The 21,093-nt window shown below is 38.5% G+C and overlaps 1 protein-coding gene across 12 annotated transcripts in view; it reads left to right on the top strand.

The window, feature by feature from the left end:
• The window catches only part of TRMT11 (tRNA methyltransferase 11 homolog), a 125,611-nt gene that overhangs the window by 52,630 nt on the left and 51,888 nt on the right, over nt 1–21,093 (top strand). For 3 of the 12 annotated variants that reach the window (XM_032339614.1, XM_032339618.1, XM_032339620.1), the window contains one exon: nt 13,230–13,802. The exons of 1 other annotated variant lie outside the window; for it this stretch is intronic. In XM_032339614.1, coding sequence (XP_032195505.1) covers nt 13,230–13,361 — 132 coding nt within the window. In that variant the 3' untranslated portion in view covers nt 13,362–13,802. Of the gene's footprint in view, nt 1–4,376; nt 4,492–9,822; nt 10,471–13,229; nt 13,803–21,093 lie in introns of those variants that run through there. 8 more of the 12 variants (XR_004284967.1, XR_004284966.1, XR_004284964.1 and 5 more) reach the window with 8 other exon arrangements.

Raw genomic sequence — 21,093 nt, 5'->3', positions numbered from 1 at the left:
GAAGCTGATGAATGCTTCATTAATCAGAATGTCCAAAACTGAGGGATTTGACTTATGGACCAGAAAATTTTAAAGCTCTGGAGAGAGAAAGAACCATTAATATGTTTTAAATGAGGAAGGGAGAGAAGAGACACTAAGGTCTCTTGTTTAAGAAAATGACTTATGGGTGACTTGAAGTAGAAGAAATTAGTCTTTGTGAAAAGTCGTTTACATGTTAGAATGACAGTAGTGCTGCTAGTCATGAACTGATGATTTGCTGGCATAATGCTTGTGTCTATTTCGTTATGATTTATCTGTTCTCAGAATTAATGCACTTGTTTTGGCAGCTATCTGAGTTAAAGGTGGTTCTCGCTGGCTGACCTTTCATTCTGAAATATTTTGTTTTTTGCCTATCTCATGCCAGGACAGTGCATATTTTCCTTTCGGTTAGAGGTATGAAAGATTAGTGATTAAGTGCGAAGTATTTCAATCCTAGAATGTGCCCGGTGGGAAGGAGACGCTGATTCATTTATCAGTGAGAAAAATAAGACCAGGTGATACTAAGTAAGAACATGATAATTAGATGTGAACTTTAATGGAGGTTGTAACATAGTACAGTATTCATTACCATCCAAATATGTATGTATGAGAGAGAGAAAGGCCAAGAAAGACTCTTTTAAAAAATTATTTCTAATAGTAAGTCAGAAAGAAACTATTTGTGTTATCTATAAATTATGTTTTGGCTTGAGATCTTTGAAAACAGCTTTAAAGAGTAGATAGAAGCCTGGGAGAATGTGCATATCATGTTGAATGAAGTTTAAAGGATCACATCATCTACTTGTCTCATGTTACCTTGTTCTGAATGGCTTGCTTTAGCTGTAAGGTAATTGGTACTTCTCCTTGAATTTAAATCTTAAAGGGTCATAATTTGACGTTTTCTTTTACATATCTTCAACTAGATGATTTTTGCCAAACAAACTGGGTATTTTGTTCATACTGTCGTGATGGTTTTAAATTATTGTTTCTGATCAACCAAGAAAAAGCAAATGTTCATCCCCTACCTACTCTAGGAAGGTAATCATTTAAAACACCCGGATTCTAGTATATATCTCTTTTATTTGCAGTTTTCTGAAGGTAGAGAGCATCTGTCAAATGCAGTTTTCTGAAGGTAGAGAGCATCTGTCATTATGCTCCAGCTGTAATGATCATATTTTGAAGCTATGATAGTAAAACAGTCTTTAATATACTCATGTCCTATTATAGAATCTTAGAGGTCAGTTGCAAAATACAAGTTTGATCTGGGAGTCCCGAGGTATGAATGGTTTAGGGAAATACGAAGTTTATTTATTTATGTGGAGTCTCCATGATCCTCTGGAACTTCTTTTAAAATTCTTGAATGACAGATTTTCTACTTACTAATTTGTTTTTTGTATTTTTATTTATGATATGTTTAACTTAGAATTATCTTTCTAATGTTTTTCAAACATGAACATCGGTCTTCTTCCGTCTCCATGACCCACCAGGAATACAACCATGAGGTTTTTAAACGTACTGTTTTTTGTTTGTTTGTTTTTGCCTAAAACAAATGTACAGGTTAATGAATAATTATAAAGTGAACATCTCTGTAACTACCACCAAGGTTAGGATTATAGCACCCCAGAAGCACCCCTTTTGGTGGCTGTTTCTGATCATAAACACCTCTTCCTTCAGGTGTAACCATTAATCTGATTGTTATAGGAATCACTTTCTTGCTTTCCTTTGTAGTGTTATTGCTATTGAATTGATCTGTAAGCAAATTAATTTTGCTTGTTTTGATCTTTATATAAGTGCATGTGTATTTTTGTTAATTTTTCTTCTAATGGATGGTGACAGTTTAAAAAAGTCAACTAGGAAAGTAGTCTCAAAGCAAAAAAACATGTATGTGCATGCTAGTATATATTTTGGTCTAGTACTCATCCTTTGCTATGTACTTAGTTTTAATTAAATATTTGGATATAGGAACTAATAAGTTGTTTTATTTTTATCTGGTGTGTCAGTTCTGTATTCTTTTAATATTTGAGGTTAAGTTCTGATTTTTATAAAGTTAATGTATCTTTCCATGGAGACCATGTAGAAAGTACTTATAGTTCTCTGTTGCCATGATAGCATAAATATCCATGTTGATCTTTTTACAGTTAGGAAGAAATTAAGTGCTGAGTGCCTGATGTCAAAGTTGAATCATGAAATGTTACTCGTTTTCAGAACTTAATGACAATTTTAATATATTAAAATAATAGACTATAGGTAACTTAATATCTTGCAGAAAAATGAAATTTTTAAAGTACAGATTATTTATGAATACCTAATTTAGGGATAAAGATTTCCACCCTTACCTTGGTCCCACTAAGAATAATGCTAGAGGTTTCTCTTAATAATATTAGATGCCAGACTTTTGACCTACTTGTCCTTGGTTTGCAAATGGCCTAGTGCTGTTTATAGTTGTATAACTTTAGCACAAGTGGTTTCTATAGCTACTGTCCAGTACCAGATGTAGAACAGTGGGAAGCTTTGATAAAGGGAGAAGGATTTTTAAACAAAAGCCGGACATGGGTCATTACCCTGATGCTGAACCGAGGCCCCTTATATTCAGCACTGTCATTTACCTTTCATTTCACTCTCTACTGATTACAAGAAAGAGAATGTACTCACTTTTTCTCTTCCATCTCTTTGCCTTCTTCCTCTTACCTTATGTAAGAATGTATATTATAGCTTTAATCCATTTTAAGAATACAGGAGTGAGTCTTTCTTGACAAAGTTAGATGAGCGTTGTTGGTTTGGTGGCTTTCACTATGATGACAGCATCATTGGTTTTTACTTATCATAGAATAAGTTTCATAAGCCATTTGTACTCAGTTGTTTGCAATGAAACTGCTGTTTTATGTAAACTACTGTCACTCTGAGAATATAAATGACTTAAGGTTAATACTAGTGAGGTAGAAGAAATCATTATCTCACTATCAGGAATTGTCAGTAAGTAAAAAAGGACAACTTAAACCTGACCCATAATTATAACAGAAACCATTTGGATTTCTTATGAATGGCTCTGGTCTTCTACAGCTTAATTCCCAAAATGACACTTTTCTAGGGGATATGTCGTGTTTTTAAATAGTAATTTTATACATTGATGATTATCCTCAGGTATTTTCATCAAAGTCTGGGGGATTCTATAAAAGTAACTTCTTTTGGCAGTAAAAGGACATAGTGAGGGAGAACTTGGCATTAGTCAGAATGTGGATGGGGGTGATGTGAGAGGTGAAGCACGGAGTTGTTTATAGTATAGGATGAGGTTGGGGGGATCCAGTGTGTAGTAGAGGATAGGGTGAGGGGCAAGGAAGTAGAGGAAACTCATACATGATGACTCCCTTTTTCTCTGTAAAAGAGGTTGTAAGTTTTTGCTGGGGGTGGATAAACATATTAATGTAAGGTCTTGAGGACAGATGAAATTTTATAAAAGGTGCTGTGAGAAAGAGAAACAAAACTCTATCTTTTAATGATTTTTACCTTCATGTACTTCTCGTATTTTTGTATGTTTTCTTTCCCTGACTTGATTACATGTTCTCTGAGGGGAAAACCCTGGTTTTCATCACTTATCATGTGTTTATGGGACCATTTGTGTAACGTGGTGAGGCTAAACTGAGTTAAGTCATAGACCTTATCCTTAGAGAGCCTTGCACGTAAGAGAAGTCACTTGAACACTTGACTCGTTCCAGCCTCATGTGTTTGGTTTTGTAGTGATCTGTGCAAGGTGCTGTGTGAACACCATAGAGCATCTACTTGAGAAAATGGTATTCAAGCCAAGAGAGGATGCCAGTATTTTGAGCAAAGGTACAGAGGCATGAGAGGGATTGTGGAACATTCAGTAATCCCTAGACATTTTAGCATGACTGAAATACTAAGTATTCAGGGTGGACGGAATGGTTGGTTGGAAGCAAAGTTGAACCCCAAAGAATGTCTGCTCCTGAAGGTCTTGATGTACCAAAGAACTTCAAGTTTATCTTTGTGGTGATGGCAAGCCATGAGGGTTACTACATAGAAGAATGGCAGAAGTTGGTGTTTTCTGCAGGCAAGTTTGAGTTGTGGAAAGATACCTGCGGTACCAGTGTGGAGGCGCTCCTGACGTCATGCAAAGATGATGAAGCTATAAACTAAAAAAGGTAGAATTGGAGATTGTAGAGGAGTTAATAGAATGCAGAGTTTCTTGGGCAGGTAGACACGATAGGACTTGATGACTGATTGGATAATTGGGCGGAGGGTGACAGGTGTTAACTTCCAGAAATCTGGGTTGAGATAATTGAGTGGATGATAGTTTTTTTGCATATGTTTTTCTTCTTTCCCCCCTCCTCCTGAAGCATGTGGGGGCTTTTCTAGGCTACTGCTCTTGCAGTGTCCCAGCTGCCTTCCCTGGTTCTGTGCTTTCTCCTGCCATTGGATTTTCTACACAGTAGCCAGAAGTATCTTTAAGAATGTACATAGGTAAGGTCTGTGATCTCATGGCACATTGGTAGTGCATCTGACTCCAGAATATAAATAGGTATTGAAACTCCCCTGATTAAAAGTCATCAAGGACTTTCTGTGGAATTTAGAATGAAATGCAGAATCCTTCCCATAAGCTTCAAGGCCAGCGTGGTCTGTTTCTGGCCTGTCTTTCCCATTTCATTATGTGTCACCTTTGCTTTTGTTGCCTAAGTCTTAGCCACACTGGCCTATCTTCAGGTCCCATAGTGTATTCTGTCTTTCTAGTCTCGGAGTCTTCTCACGCTGAGTTTCCTCTCTTGTTGTTTTCCCTACAGTGTTTTCTTCCCCTCTCTTTCTATAAGTTTAATTTCTTTTTTAGTTCTTAGGTAGATACTAGTTCTTAGGGAAGTCTTTTTTGTCCATACTCTTTACACCATCTAGCTAGCTGTCTCATATTCTTATGGTAACCCTTTCTTTCCAGTGTTTAGTCACAGTTAGTAATGCTAAGTATATGTTTGGGTATATATTCTTAAATGTCTGTCTTCCACTTGCATATAAGCCCTGTGAATTCACAGATCTTGACAGTTTTACCCAGTTCAACAAATACTAACGGAATGGCTAGTAACTGTTCAGGGGTTATTTGAGGTCCTCTGGAATTAAAACCAGCCAAAGATATTTAAACCAGCCAATAATATTTAAGTATTTAAATAATCTATTTGAAGGAAGAGTAGGAATGGATAGTTAGCGCTCAAAGTTTTCTGTTTCAAAGTACACAGAATTTTGTCATTACCTGACATCGCTCTTCAAAAATCAGTGTTAGAAAATGTTTGAGTCCCTCAATACCTAGGCCTCATTTCTAATGAGAAGCAAACCAAAAAAGTAGTCGAATTCACCATATTGTGGAAAGTCATAACACCTTCCCTCGGTTTAAGGAGGAGATGATAGCAAAGAATGACAGGTTTCTGGGAGAAAGCAGTAATCAGAAGGATAGTTTTACCTAAGTGGATTTCTCAATGAAGAATCTTCAGTTCCTTTAAAGTCTGAGTGATTTATGATGCCCAGTTTGAGAAACACTCTTTCATGTGTCTATTCTCACAGTATAATTCAGGGTATCATTATATCCATTTAAAGTATCCGCCTCAAATGTTACTGCAAAACATACAATATTGTTTCTTTTCTTGAGAATTTATTCCCATTGAGATTAAAAATTATTAAATTATAAGTGGCTGAAGTACTTTCCTTTTAATGTCTTTTTTGTTCCTCTTTGTAGAGTTGTAAAAATTAGAGTCCTAATTAACTTGAATAAGGATTAACTTGAACAAGGTCTAGTTTATGTACTTTTTCTTTCTTTGATTAGAGGATAATTTGCAGTTCTGGGTTGGACATGGAGGACAGTGATATACTTTAGAGTCACCAAGGTGGATTTTTATTTGTATATTTCCACATCATCCTTTAAAAAATAAAATGGTGTGAATAAATGCTAATGTTTCCTGATGAAAGATGGCCATCGTGGTCATGCTGGTGCTCTGTGACTCTAGTTGTTTACAGCAGGCAGGACTCAAAACCAGGGAGGGACTGACGGTGAGATGTACAGTCAACTGTCCTTTAATGATCATTAACCCACATCAAGAAATACCTTAAAGAATGATTTATCTACTTCAGCCAGCAGAGGGCAGTATGCACATAAAAGTACACTACCAATTGTAAGGTTTCTTTGGCAATTGTGTTAAAATTCCTCGAGTGGTTTATGTTTAGAATTAGCAGTACTGATAGGGCAGGAAATTGGCTGGGTGGGACAGTGGTTAAAGGGGTTTTGTCTAAAAGCTTAGATCAGAAATACATGCTACCATAATGTTGCTGTACCGTGAGGAATGTCCTCTAACTGTCAAACTCCACTTTGAATGACCCACTAATCTATCATGTGGGAAGTTAACTCTTTAACTATTGTTTTGATATAATTTCTACTAAAAAAATAAGTTTGATGGAAAAAGCATGGGTTTCAAAGTCTGATCTAGGCCACAATTCTGCAAATGCTACCTACTGACTGTGTGATCTGTGACAGACAACTTAGACTGGTTCAGTTTCCATTTCTTTATCTGCAAAATTTACATAATGATCTTCTAGGAAAAGATGCAGAAAATAATTGACTTTTGTAAAACAGTTGTAAATATAAATTGTTTTCTTGAATCAGAACTTGTTATTTCTTGTCAAATTTATGCTGTTTATCTTGCAATATTAAGTGATAGGTTTGAAAGCAGTATGATTCCATTATATAGCCATCCGAGGCTAGTACAGATTTTCTTCCAGGAAGTGTTTATAAAAAACAATATGTTTGGTAAGGTGTTGATATCTCAAATAGATAAAGAATTTATAAAGCTGAACACCAGAAAAAAAGCAACCTGATTAAAAAATGGATAGAGGACCTCAATAGACATTTTTTCAAAGACATGCAGATGCCCAACAGACATATGAAAAGATACTCAATATCACTCATCATCAGGGCAATACAAATCAAAATCACAATGAGATGTCACCTCACACCAGTCAGAATGACTAGTATCAAAATGACAAGAAATAGCAGATGTTGACAAGGATGTGGAGAAACAGGAACCCTCACACACTGATGGTGGTAATGTAAATTGGAGCAACTACTGTGGAAAACAGTGATTTTCCTCACATACCATATGATCCAGTAATTCCACCACTGGGTATTTACCCAAAGAGAGTAAAGACATGAATTCAAAAAGATATACACACCCCTCTGTTTATTGCAGCATTATTTACGATAGCCAAGGCACAGAAGCAACCCAGGAATTCATCAATTGACGAATGAATAAAGAAGATCTGGTGTATATGTACAGTGAAATACTATGTAGCCATAAAAGTATGGGATTTTGCCATTTATGACAGTATGGATGGACCTAGAGGGTATTATGCTAAGTGAAATCAGACAGAGAAAGGCAAATACTATATGATTTCACTTAGCTGTGGAATCTAAAAAGCAAATGAGCACATGGACTCTTTTTTTTTTTTTTTTAAGATTTTTATTTATTTACTTGACAGAGAGACAAAGAGAGAGGGAACATAGGCAGGGGGAGTGGGAGAGGGAGAAGCAGGCTCCCCGCTGAGCAAGAATCTTGCCCAATGTGGGGCTCAGTCTCAGGACCCTGGGGTCATGACCCAAGCCAAAGGCAGACGCTTAGTGACTGAGCCACCTAAGTGCCCCCAAACTGACTCTTAAATACAGAGAACAAGCTGGTGGTTACCAGAGGGAAAGTGGGTATGGGGGGATGAGCAAAATAGGTGAAGGGGATTAAGAGATACAGACTTCCAATTATAAAATAGGTGGTGGAAATGAAGACATGTGCAGTATAGGGAGTATAGTCAATAATATTGCCATGTGTGGTGACTGATGGTGATAAACACTGTGATGAGCATTGAGTAATGTACAAAATTGTTGAATCACTATGTTGTTCACCTGAAACTAATATAACACTGTATCCACTATATCTCAGCAATAAAATTTTTTAGATGGTAAGTGTCTAAGAAACAGTGTAATCGATAATCTTAATATTTTAATCGTAACTCCTTAACTACTAACATGCTCCAAAATTTAACTGGTAGTTATGAAATTTGGGAAGGATAGTCTGTAATCATGCACTGCCATAGTTTTCTCTCTGGGCATTTCTTAAGTCTTTGTGTGTTTCTATTTTCTATGAAGTATTTTCTTGCTTACTAATAACTGGCAGAACTCAGGTCTTAGGATACATAGATGATACAAAGACTGATAGTGTTAGAGAGATTTGGAAGTGTTAGGGAGACCAGCAGTCAAACACTGGGGCAAGCTTGAGCTTGACGTATGAGGGACATCAAGGGTTGTGTTGCTTGAGGATACTCTTCTCCTTTTAGTTAGCACTTTGGTCTTCAAGATACGGAGTTGAAAAAAAAATCTGCAGATATTCTTGGTTGAGATGGGCTGGGAATGTGAATAGAGAGGAGTCATGAAAAGGCGATGAAAAATATGTAGAGTTGAATATCATCATCTCAAGTGTGAGCCCTGATAAACTGAAGATAGAATCAAAGAAAAAAAAAACAACCAATCAAGTTTGCCATTTTCTTCAGCATCAAGGTAACCTAAATTCTGAACAGTTGCAAATAGTAGATTTCATGTGGAAAGGATATATTTTAAATGTGTATTGTTCACAGGTGTGTGGTATTTACATGTATGACATGTATATGATAATATGTGATAGACTATAGGTACTACCGAATGTTTCATGTGGAACATTTTATGAACTATGATGTTTCCACTTAGATGAAAGTGGTAGCTGACATTCCTGGGGTGTCTCTTACCTTGAAGCAAGACTTAATGCTACTAGGTAATGGAGCAGCTCTTGCCAGATCTCTGACTGCACAAGAGATTTGGAGTTTTGGGGTTTTTCAGGAGTTTTTGTTATGAATATCTTATTTCATGATCAGCCTTTCAGAAGAAGGCATTCCAGCATTGGACCCAAACACGTACCTCACACTGATTATTCTGTACTCCTGGAGAGATAAAATAGGAATTTTTTTTTCCTCCCAGAGGTTGCATCTCTAAGGTTATTGCCTTTCCTAACTTTTTCCAGGAGCATGTCTTTCTCTGCCTCTAGGTCCCTGTACCACTGAATATATGGTCTGGTAGGGGCTTATTTTGCTTTTACTCTATTCTGAGGAAGTCTTGAGATCTAAACTACTCAAATAAATATGCCATACGTAGTAAAATGTTTTCTTTTTCTTTTGTTGAAAGATTTTATTTATTTGAAAAAGTAATAGAGCTTGAGCAGGGTTGAAGGGCAGAGGGAGCGGGAGAAGCAGACTCCCCCACTGAGCAGGGAGCCTGGCACAGGGCTTGATCCCAGGATCCCAGGATCATGATCTGAGCCGAAGGCAGACACTTAACCAGCTGAGCCACCCAGGTGCCCCGGTAGTACGTTTTCTTGATAGCCATTAATTAGCATAGGTCGTAATTACTCCTTTTGGGTTTTCCAGGCTCCTGCTGTTCATTTCTGTTCTCTTACTCTGATCGTCCATATTCTCTGCTTTTTATCACCAGTTTGTCCTGTTTATGTCCTTTAGGTCAAAGACCAGCTATTTTGTTAAGCTATCTCTTTGGTCTGTGGGGAAGCCTGTCTCCCATTGTGTTTCAGCTTTTGTCTTGTACTTTTGCTTCCCCGGGTGAGCTGTGTAATTGGCAGTGTAGGTGGTCTAGACCCACTAGCAACTGAGCCTCAGTCAGTCTCCAGCCCATCCTCAAATGTCTTACTCTAAGCCTGCATGTTGGAATCTATCTTCTCGTCTTCACCACTGCAGCTCCAGAACATTCCCTGAAGTAGTCTCCAATGCATTTCAACAGAGAGGTGATCGTGTGTGGCTTGGAGGCGTCACAGGGAGGAGAGAAGACAGAAGGCAGACCTGGGAAGGACCTCACTGCCTGATTTCCTCCGGTGTGGCAGAGGAAACGGAGAGGCTATTCAGCAGACTGATGGTGCAGTTGACTCTCATCCCAGACAGTGAGGGGAAAGCCTCAGAATTGGGGGGAGTTTGAACCCATTTGGATTTTAGCCAGAAATACTGACATAATTACGTTTGTGTTTGAACAAGTTGAGTTTGGTCTCAGTAAGGAAAATAGACTGGAGAGGGAGCTGCTGAAGGCATGGCAACTGGCCGTTTAGGGGAAAAAGGCAGGAAGATACAATGAAGCTGAAACTCCTTACTGACACTGTGGGCGAGAGAAGTGGATTTGAGACATTTAGGATGCAGAAGGGAAGATTCGAGGTCTGACTCAATGTGAGAGGAAAATGAAGAGGAATTTGACCCAGGCTTCTGATTTCAGTGCCCAGGTGGAGAATGACGCACGGAGCTGTGAGGAGAAGTCAAGCAGCCGGAGAGATGTCGGCATCTGGATGGAGCTCTGAAGTATAACCAAGTGACATTTCTGCCAGGATGACGCTAACGTAGGTCAGGAAGTGGACACATTTTCTGGAGATCTTATTTGATACAGGGATAGAATTTAGAATACTTGGAGGAGCGGATGATGGCATATCCCTTCCTTTCAGCTGACTCTTTTGAGTCAGACTTTTGATGAAAGTTGAAACGTGCAAGCCAAGGTTAAAAGCTGGATTGTTCTATATTGCTGCTGTCCTTGAACAGTTCTGAGATGTGGACCAGACTAGAATCTTCTTCTGAAATCGATGACACTCATAGGATTATGGTATCCCTCAGGCATCCTTGTGGCTCCCTAGATGTTCTCTTTGTATAAAAATTTTGTTTTGAAATTATCCTCTTGTTTCACTGAAGTAATCCTCTTATTTGCTAGCACTAAGTTGGTAAAACTTCCGATCCAGTTCTGTTGCTTCGTGGGTAGGCAGCTCAGCTGTCAAAGGCTTAGTTTATCATCTGGATCCCCAGAGATACTCCTTGAGTTGAGGAAAAAGTTAGCTTTGTTGGAGAAATCCTCATTATGTTGCAGTTAAGAGTATGGTATCAGGGGTCAAGTAGATGTATGTTTAAATCCTTATCACTTACCAGCTGTGCTCTCTTGGGCCTGTACTCTTTACTTCCTCATCTGTGGGGGGTGCTAGTAGTAGTGTACTTCTCTCCGAGAGCTGATGGGTTTATATAAAACGTTTGTATTGTTTTTGGCCCATAATAAATACCTAGTAAATGCCATGTTTCATTTGGTATTCCTTAATCTTATACCTACAGGTTGATCAGATAAGATTTATCTTTTATCTTTTAGAAATTATATAGCCTGAAGTTAGTAACAATTGGCATGTTTTCATGTGCTTGCAGGAATTTATAGTTAGTGTATAAAGTATATATAAGTATATTAGTGACACTAATATACTTAGTGTCATAAAATTTAAGTGGTATTTTAAAAATTTGATACTTTACCTTTATTCTCATGGTTTACTTTTTTTAATGATGTGATTGTTAGAAGCAATACAGCATGCAGGTTAAGAGCTCAGTCTCTGGAGATGTATTTATACCTTGGCTTTTTAACTCAAGAGCTGTGTGATTGTGGGCAAGCTAGTTAACCTTTCTGTGCCTCAAGTTTACTCATCTGTAAAGTGGAGACAACTTTAGGCTGTTCTTATACTGTCATTGTAAGGATTGAATGAGTCAGTGTATATAAAGTGCTTGGAACAATGCCTGGTACATAAGTAGGCCCTGTACCTGCTTTTGGGTCATAAGTGCCTCAGGTCTGGTAGTTTTTTTCCCTTGTGCAGAGAAAATGGATGGTGTTACTTCTTACAATTTCTAGGGTAGTATTTTTCTTTTCACTAATTCCTGTACTGAGCTGGCTGAGGTACTGATCAAATGGGGAGCTACTAGATCCAGCAGGAGTATGGGAAAGGGGTTCCAGTCCAAGGTGGTGGGGGTGACAATGCAGGTTGTCCTGTGTTCTTCCTGAGACCACGAAAAAGATAATAAGGAAACTCACAAGAGAATGAAGCCTTCATAGCAGAGAGAGCAAGAGAGATGAACCAACAAAATTCTTAGGAGAGGAAAGTAGAATCCTGTGGATAAGTGAAATGGAATGCAGGCTGCAACACGGAATGGCAGAATGGTGCCACAGGGAAGGCCTTTTTTTCTTTTTTTGTAATGAATCCAGAAATCTGGGCAGGTTTAATAATTTTGGGTTTTGTGTGATTTTTTGGTTTGTTTTTTAATATCTGTGGCAAAATCATTTCTGAAAAAACAAATCAGCTGATGTAATTTTGCTACACCTGGGCTTTTATTGAATGTTAGATATGAGGAAAAAGATAAAGATACTCATCTCATACGGGAATAAGGAAAAATGTAAAAATATTTTGAAGATTGTTGTATTCCAGATATATTTATAGGTACCATTTTGATACTGAAACCTAGATATAAAAAATTAGGCTTTGTATTTTCTAATTGTGTCTTTACATTTGTTCTCAAAATCACATCAATTTACATGCAGTAGAATCTGAATTTACAGAAGTACATAGGAAGTGAGATTTTGAGATTTTTATTTCCGATTAGATTTTTTCACAGTTTGAGATGGCTTAGTGAAATTGGATGAGAAGCTCATTAGCCCTCAGTTTCCTAGGATGAAGTAGAGCATTCTACCCCAGGTTTGTATTTCAAGTGCCTAAACATCAGTCTGAGCCCCAGTCCTTCCCCGTCCCTTGATGTCTTAAAGTATGGAAATCACTTATTTAGCCTCTTCATCTACTGTGGTTAAAGTTGCCAGGACTAGTTTATTTCGTGGACTAAATATGGATATACCTCCATATAGTTTTATTTCTCTGTATGACATCATACAAAATTATTGTTAGATATCTTTGGAGTAGAAGCTTCCTGGTGTGATGATTCTTATAGTCACAGTTGATTTCAGTTTGTGCTAAACCGTGAATCTGAAGATGCTCGTGATTGTCTCGACTTGTGTTGCCCGGGGTGGTTCTCTTTGGCCCTCTCTGGATCTCTTTTTTTCCAGCAAAAAGTATGTGGTCTCTCTGTGCAGAGAATTGTTGTGTGGATCACACAAGATGAAGCAGATTAAAACACTTTTGGATATGCAAGCTTGATATAGATACAGAACAGTGGTATATTTGTAATTCAGATAATAAAGAAAAACAACCATGCCCCAGAGGGGGGAGATTTTGCTTAAAGTAATAACTGCATTGGTTTCCAGCTAAGCAAAGAAATAACTCAAACATCTTTGTTTTTTATATTTTCTAACCAACCAGAACCGGGACGAGTATTCACATCTGTTAAGTGATCACTTTCTCCTATACCAAGGTCATAATTCCTTCCGTGAGAAATATTTCAGTGGCGTTACAAAAAGAATTGCCAAGGACGAGAAATCTAGCCAACAGTGAAAATTAAGATTTTGACAATGGGAAGAGTAAGGATTTAACAGGAAAGACATCTGGATGTGAACGTCCATGTATGATACAGATAACATATACTCTTTTAAATAATTTTATATAACAAAATAAAAGCTACAAAGTAAATTGAACAATTCTCTTAAAATTAGCTTTGTTTTATAGATTATTTTGTTTTATGTGGTCTTTGGAACCTTATTTAATTTATATTTGTATTTTCAAGTATTATGGAAATTGAAAACAGTTATATTTTTGATAATTAATTTGCAAGGAGAGCTGATTTTGTTGACTTTTTAAACAGATACCTGCCGAATATGTTATAAGCAATTAACTAACCATGATTAAGAATTTATTCATCAGTGGGTTTGTTTATTTGCTTTCTGATTGTAATTGATTTACAGTGCCACTAATAAAGCTTATTGAGGATTCCTAAAATTGTGTTGTATTCACTGTTTTTTAGGGGGGAGGTGATAAAAGAAATGATTTTTTTTTTTTTTTTAAATGAATTCCAGGCTAGTATGTAATGACAGTGATAATGGTAAGGAGGAGAGCGGCTAGGACCTGGCAACCTGAAAATCTCCCCAGCTCCTTGAAGCCTGTCCACATCTGAAGCTCGTCTATACCTTGGACTTGCTCCTGCATTCCTAGACCTTGGTCAAATTAACTACCCACAATTTTTGGTTTAGAGAGTAACCGATAGTTAAAGAGCAGAAACAACAACACAAGTCCTTGATGGTTCCCTAATGGTATTAGGCCTAATCAGAGCTCTTTGAAATAGAAGCTATATTTTTCTTGAAGGAGAAACTTTGCTGAGTCTACATTGTGTCCATCATGAAAATATCTTGTTTGAAAACCACTCTACCCATTAAATCAGGATGCTAATAGCTTTCCTGTTCTTGGTGGTCAAATGTATCTCAGCAGGGTAGCAGTAAACGGATCTCTCCTTCTAACCATAGCCTATTTTTATTTATGCTATTATTATTATTATTTTAGTGTAACTGCTGGCTTTTATGGACTCCCAGTTTGAATCTGCATGGCTTAGGACCTCCAAAAGACCTGCCCAAGCAGAGAGAGAGAGAGGAGGCCATCTGTGTAGTTCTTTTCTTGTCCTGCAACCCTGCATCTCAGCAGCAGATCTCAAACATTTCAGTGATTGTTTTGTTTAGGATTCTGGGTGATTTTTTGTACACTGGGGAAAATCTAAAAGTATTCAAGGATAATATATTTTCAGTATTTCTGTTTATAAACCATCTTACTTAAATTTTTTTGAGGTTATATGGAGGGTGAATTTGCAACTCTGTAGCTGACTGAATTTAGCATATGAGATTTTATAACCTTGTCCCATTTTTTTTGTTTGTTTTTGTTTTTGCTTATCACAAAAATTAGTCCAAATAGTTCTGGAGAAGTTATATTACTTTAGTCACTTTGTCCTTAAAAATTATCTAATATTAAAAAGAACATTTCAAATTATTTCTTCTTACTACCAACTGTGGTCTTCTGAGTTTCCATTCTTCCTCATCTTTATCATCAAATTCAGCCTTCTATTCTCGAAATATCAGTAGGTAGACTCAGAGTGTGAATGTGTGTTAGTATTTTGAAGTTGGTACTTGGAAGTGAAAAAGAAACCTGATCACTTTCAACCAATTTTGATTTTAAAGCAGAGGTCTCAACTCTTATTCTAAAAAAAAGAGACTATTTTCTGGCATCAGGATCTTATTACTTTCTTTGTAAGTTATAGCAGATCATTTCCAGGAGTGTTTTGGTTGTATGCATGCTCCTTATGCATTTACTAGGAGAATATCCCCTAGTAAAGTGCCTACATTTTGGATAGTCCTGTAGTATGAATTTATAGTGGAATCTGTGTGTGAACCCTAGGTGGTCTGTTGGCTGGCCTATTTCATGTACATAACATGACAAAATCTATCATTTTGTTTCTGGCACATATTAAATATCCATAAAATCCAGATGGGTACCTTGGTGGTGTTTCATCTGCAGTAACATTCTTCCTATCCATTCTGGTGGGGATTTGTTTTTGCTGGGATAGCTGGGAGGAAATGGTGGAGTGGATGGTCTTTGGTGTGTTTAGCCAGAGTGGCCAGCAGATTAAAAAAAGAAAAAAAAAAATTAAAATCTGCTACAAGTTTCTCAGCCACTTCCCGCCTATGGTGACCCGGGTTTTGGCCAGCTCACCACTAACTTCCTTATGACTAATTCTTTAAATACAAAGATTGAGCAATAAAACATTTCAAACTCTTTAAATTCTGGGAGGTAAGTCAGTATTACCACTATTTCCTTATGGACAAAACTCACTCAAAATTTGAGATTCCCTTCATATTTAAGAAAAGTGGTGATTACAAGTAGAAGTTTGTTGGGACAGTCGAGTATGAGTTAACATACCAGATGCATTGTAGTGAATGTGTTTATATTATTGGATGAAAAATGTGCTTTAGAAGTTTGAGATTTAGAAACAGCTTTTGAGGTAATATGTTTTATACTCTTATAATTAAATTAAAGAAGCAGGGGCTTGACTTTTTTTTCTAGCATCAGGAAATTAGATATTAAGGTTGTATTATCTAGATGCCAATATAAGCAAATCTGGCTCTTGAATCAAAGGCCTCAGTTGTTTTGAGTTAGGAGAACTGCTGACATCCTATGCTGGAAGTATTATCAGGTATTGATAATCCAAAGAAATACGGAATTAAATATGTTTGTATGTTGGAAATGGAATATAACATTTTGGGGGGAATGATCTTTCTATACCATTTTAGTTTCCCTAAAAAAAAGCACAGTGGAAATAAGCTGATGTTGATGGTTCTATTAGGAAAAAAATTCTTTGTTGCTAAAGCAGGGCATAAGTAAATAAGTTCATTAATGGAGTATAGGGGTGGAAATGGAGGTGGGTGTTGCTGAGAAAATTGATGACCTCATTGTTGATTTTCCTGTTTGACCAAAAGGGGATAAATTATACCAGAGTAAGGACTTTGGCTCTTTTTACAAGAGCATGGTTTTGCTCCATTATAAAGTTATTTAGAAAACTAAACACTTGTTAAGAATCTTTTTTCTTAGAAGGATTGTATTCATAGAATAAGTGAAGTCTACTTTTATTTCCAACTCACCCACTCCCATTTTTCTCAGATATTTATCAAGTAATGTGGTTTGTAATCCAAACAAAAAAAAGTGCCTTAATCCAGAACATACACACGGACACAATAACACTAGACTGATGATGTTTGTACTTTACTAAAACACTGAGATCGTCTCTAAAACAGAGTGGTTTGAGAACATAAGGTCTAGAGTGTAAAGAATTGTAATGGAATGATAAACATATCTGTGATTCTATCTAGCCATAGAATCATAGAGACAGCACATTCCTGTCTATCCTTTGGGGTGAAAAAGCTTACGAGGGAACCTGACCCTATTTCCTTAACAGAGGCCTGCCTCAGGATGTTCATATGTTTCACTGTGTGGGATAAGCAAATTGACGTTTAGACATAACTGAGACCAACCTGGAATTTGGCTCTTATCCCTTCCTTCATAAGCCATTGAAGACAGGCTCTTAGGGGGATGGAGGCTAAATTGTCATGGCAGTTTCTTAAGAAGCCTGGGTCATGGAACAAAATGGAGCTTAATAGATGAATGTTAAGATAAGCCAGTCTTGCTTTCTGTAGCTGCTAGCCTTATTTCTCGGGATATTAGGATGTATTCAGTATATTTTTGTCCTAGAATTTGAATGTTCTTACTAAGATAATATTGCGGTGATGCCAAACTGAACTGCCTAAAAAGGAATCTGCTTTGACCTCTACGCCTTTAAAATCTCTCCTTTAATCAAGCCTTCCTGACTCTCTCCTGAGGGCTTATTGGAAGAACTCTATTTTGTCTAACATCCAGCAGTGAAGATTAGCTGGGCTTATATGTGAAATTAGTCAAATTTAAAAAAAAAAAAAAAGGCTGTGGAGAAAATTAGAATGGAAAACTCTAAATGGTGCTTCAGTTGAGTTTTGATGGATTGTACAAATATTTTATCTAGTGTGTTGTGAGTTTGTGAAGTGGATTGTGATGGTCAAAACCAGTATTGGTAAGCTATAGAAATCTGTGGAAGCTCCTTAAGTGTGTATTTATTTATTTGTAAATTATGGCTGGAATATGGCTGGCACCAGTCTGAGTGCTGCCAGCACAAACACCAAAACTTTCTTTTTTTGCATTATTTTATTTTGCTACAACTTGCACCTATGGGGAAACCATTCTCCATAGCTATCTTGCATTTCTGTATATCCAAGGAGGTACTGACACCCTGTACCCTAGACTGCCTTTCTGAGGATGTACGGGCACCATTGAAAGACAGTGTCTCCCCCTCCTCTGCCCATCCCCTCTTCTCTAAAAACTGTTAGTAAACTACTGTGCTTTTGCCAAAATTGAATACTGGAGCCATCCGACCTCGTGTTTCCATTGTGGCGGAGATGAAACAGACTCATAACTATCAGTGAGAAGGGCCCAACGAGCCTCGTTTGTCAGATGGAACTGGCCTATTCAAAAGTGCAGCAGGCTGGGGCGCCTGGGTGGCTCAGTGGGTTAAAGCCTCTGCCTTCGGCTCAGGTCATGATCCCAGGGTCCTGGGATCGAGCCCCACATTGGGCTCTCTGCTCAGCGGGGAGCCTGCTTCCTCCTCCCTCTCTCTCTGCCTGCCTCTCTGCCTACTTGTGATCTCTATCTGTCAGGTAAAAATAAATAAAATCTTAAAAAAAAAAAAAAAAGTACAGCAGGCTTTGCCCCATTGGCAACCTGGATTAACATGAAATGGTGACAGCTCTTTGGAGAAAATTTCATCTCTCATACCATTGCCCAAGACAAAGGCACTGACTCAGTGGCGTCCTTGATTCATAAAGGTTACATTTCGGGGTTTTAAAAATACATTTAGTTGTTGCATTTAGGAGATTGCTTCAGATCTGCCTCTTTAACTATTGGATTGGCCCAGTGGTCTTCCGAGGGCTGCTGCTATGGCTGTCTCATCTCAGTGCCACATATCAGAAATGGAGATGTTGCTGGTTGGTGGGGTCAGTGGGCAGAACACAAAGCTATTCTCATAGCTCCAGCCGGTACCCTCCTTGCTGAGCCTTGGTGTATTTTTATTGACTACTAATGATCTCTGGTTTGGTCTGTCACTTGGAAAACTAGAGATTTGCAGATTAAAGGCACCTTCTTTAGGGGCTACAACTAGTGGACACAGATTGTGGCTGCTGAGAGAATGGTCTGGGTCATTCTCTGGTGAGACCAACTAGAATAAAACAATTGAGCTGGCATTAGCCAAATTGCTCTCCCTGTTGCCTGGACCCGTCATTGTCTCAAACACCGCAACACATCTGCCATTGTAGGTAGGACAGACCAAGTACTGTATTTCTGAGGCAGAGCTACCATTTGTTGCCAGACTTGTGACTCCTGCCAAAAGTCGACCTGGTTGCTTTGTGGCTGAGGAGACCACACGGCATGGGGTGTTGTCCAGCACGCTCCTGGCAGACTGACTCCTTCAGGTCTCTGCCCCACTCAGAGAGCTATTGGTTGTGCGTCACTGCTGTTGACACTTTCTCAGGTTACGTGTTGCTGTTCCAGTCCAATCAGGTGACTCCAGCCACACTACTTCAGCCCTTGAAAGTAATCTGTGTCAAGTGTTTAGCTTTTTGGACCATTTGGTATGACAATGATATTATACCTTTTATTGCAGAAGCCACTCAACCATGGGCTGATAGTCAAAGTATTTGATAGACTTTCCATGCTCCCTACCATCCACAGGCATCTGGAATTTTTGAGCTTTGGAAATTTGCTCTATTTGTTCTGTGTTTTCTCTGGCAGTCCTTTACCAAGCCTTCTCAGAAAGGCTCGGTACATTGCTCCAGAGTGAGCTCAGAGTAGTGCAGTGTTTCGTCCTTTGTCAAACACCAACGTCTTAACTGGTAGGTTTCAAACTCAGAGACAACTGGTGATCACTGACTGGAGTCTCAGGCAGTGAAAACTCTGCACAACCAACACCAAAGAGGGAGCTGTGGCGATCTGGTCCAAAAGGACTCTTCCTGGTCAAAGCAAGAAAATAAAAATTCCAGCTGATTCATTACCCTTACTCTTCTTCTTTATATTTTCCTCTGGGTCCCAGAAAATGTTTTTTTAAAAACTCCAAATTTTCTATTTTATTTTAGTGGTAACCTCTGTTCCCTGTGCAAGTTTTGTGCCTTACTCTACTTTTCCTGTTGTCTGTGTTGTAAGGCCCGCCTGCTGATGGGTTGATGCCAAGGCGTGGTGTCTAGGGAAGCTTCATGACATTCAGAATCACAGAATTGTGAACTGGGAACCAGCCAGGCAAGGCTGGAAAATGCAGCAGGAGGATGTCTGATTTCTCTCTCCCTCCCGCTACGGTGGGGGAGGACAGGGCATTACCTCAGTATTTTCAGTGAGAATGCGCAGTCGGATCAGGTTTGGTCTGACTCTCACTTGGGCGGTAGTGGTGTGGAATGGTGGGAGATAGTCTTAGAAGCTGAAATGCTAGTCAGGATGCTGATGTGGACATCCACGTTAGAGACGTGAAGATCACACCTAGAGCGATGGTAGTAAGGGTTGGTTGGAGAGAAGGTGAAATGAGCAGGTCCCGGTAATTGATTGGGTACAGGGATGAGGAGTAGGGAATGACGTCCAGGGTTCCAGCTGGATGACTCAGTGGACGGCATGATACACACTGGGACAGAAGATGGTGGAAAGAGGATGTCTTTAGGTTTGGCCATCCTAAACGTGAGGAGCCTATTGAACAGGCCTGTAGAGCTGCCGGGCAGGCTCTTGACGATGCAAGACCAAAGCCGGACGGTGATGGCACATATGAGGAGCAGTGGATCCCTGCATGGGACAAAAAAAGCACTTGAGTTAAGATCCACTGCAGAGCTCCAAAGTTCATTGTGTTGCATTTCCTCCCTCGGCATGGTATGTGTGTTTAGCAAAGAGAATTGGCAGGACCCAATGCTCATGAGACTGGATCAGGCAATTCCAAGTTTATTACAAGAAATTTCTACTCAAATTACTAATGAGATGAAGTTACTCTGTTGCGTTACTTGAAGCTCTAGAGAACAGGACTGGCTTGGGGGAGATGTACTTCTGCCCAAACTGGAGGGCTGGATGTACTCCATTCTTGTGTAAGTTAGCGCGTTACGTCATAAAGTTAGGACTTAAAGAAACTGACAAGCTATTGTTAGTTGCCGCTAAGAAAAAACCTGCTAAAGAAATAGCCAGGCTACTACTGTTTGGACTCAGGATGTGGAAAAAGAAGAACTCAAGAGTTTTTTCTTAACCTTATCCTTTAAAATTAAAAATACTTCCCTTTCCTTTCTCTTATTTAAGTAACTACATAATAGCTTTTGGGCAGCGATATAAAAATTACAGGGTAGGCCAGAATATGGGGAAAATTTTAATTAAATTGGGGGTTTTGTTTGTTTTTTTCATTTATTAAAAAATGTTGAGCCAAAAATCCCAATTTCCCCCCTGCCCCTTTTTATATGTCCTTATGCATTTGGCAGAGTTCATGACAAAACCTCTTTCCAGCTGTGGACCTACCAAAAGCCTTTTCTGAAGCTCCTACTAATTTGGACTAAACTGACTGGTTGAAAGCTTCACACAGAAATCCTGCCAGGAAATGTCATAAGGTCTCTTGACATTTAATTCTACAAACAGTCTTATCTGTTGGAGCAAAATAAAT

The sequence above is a fragment of the Mustela erminea genome, chromosome 4 (assembly GCF_009829155.1).
Source record: "Mustela erminea isolate mMusErm1 chromosome 4, mMusErm1.Pri, whole genome shotgun sequence".
Classification (NCBI taxonomy): domain Eukaryota; kingdom Metazoa; phylum Chordata; class Mammalia; order Carnivora; family Mustelidae; genus Mustela; species Mustela erminea.
This window is presented reverse-complemented; position numbering and strand designations above follow the sequence as displayed.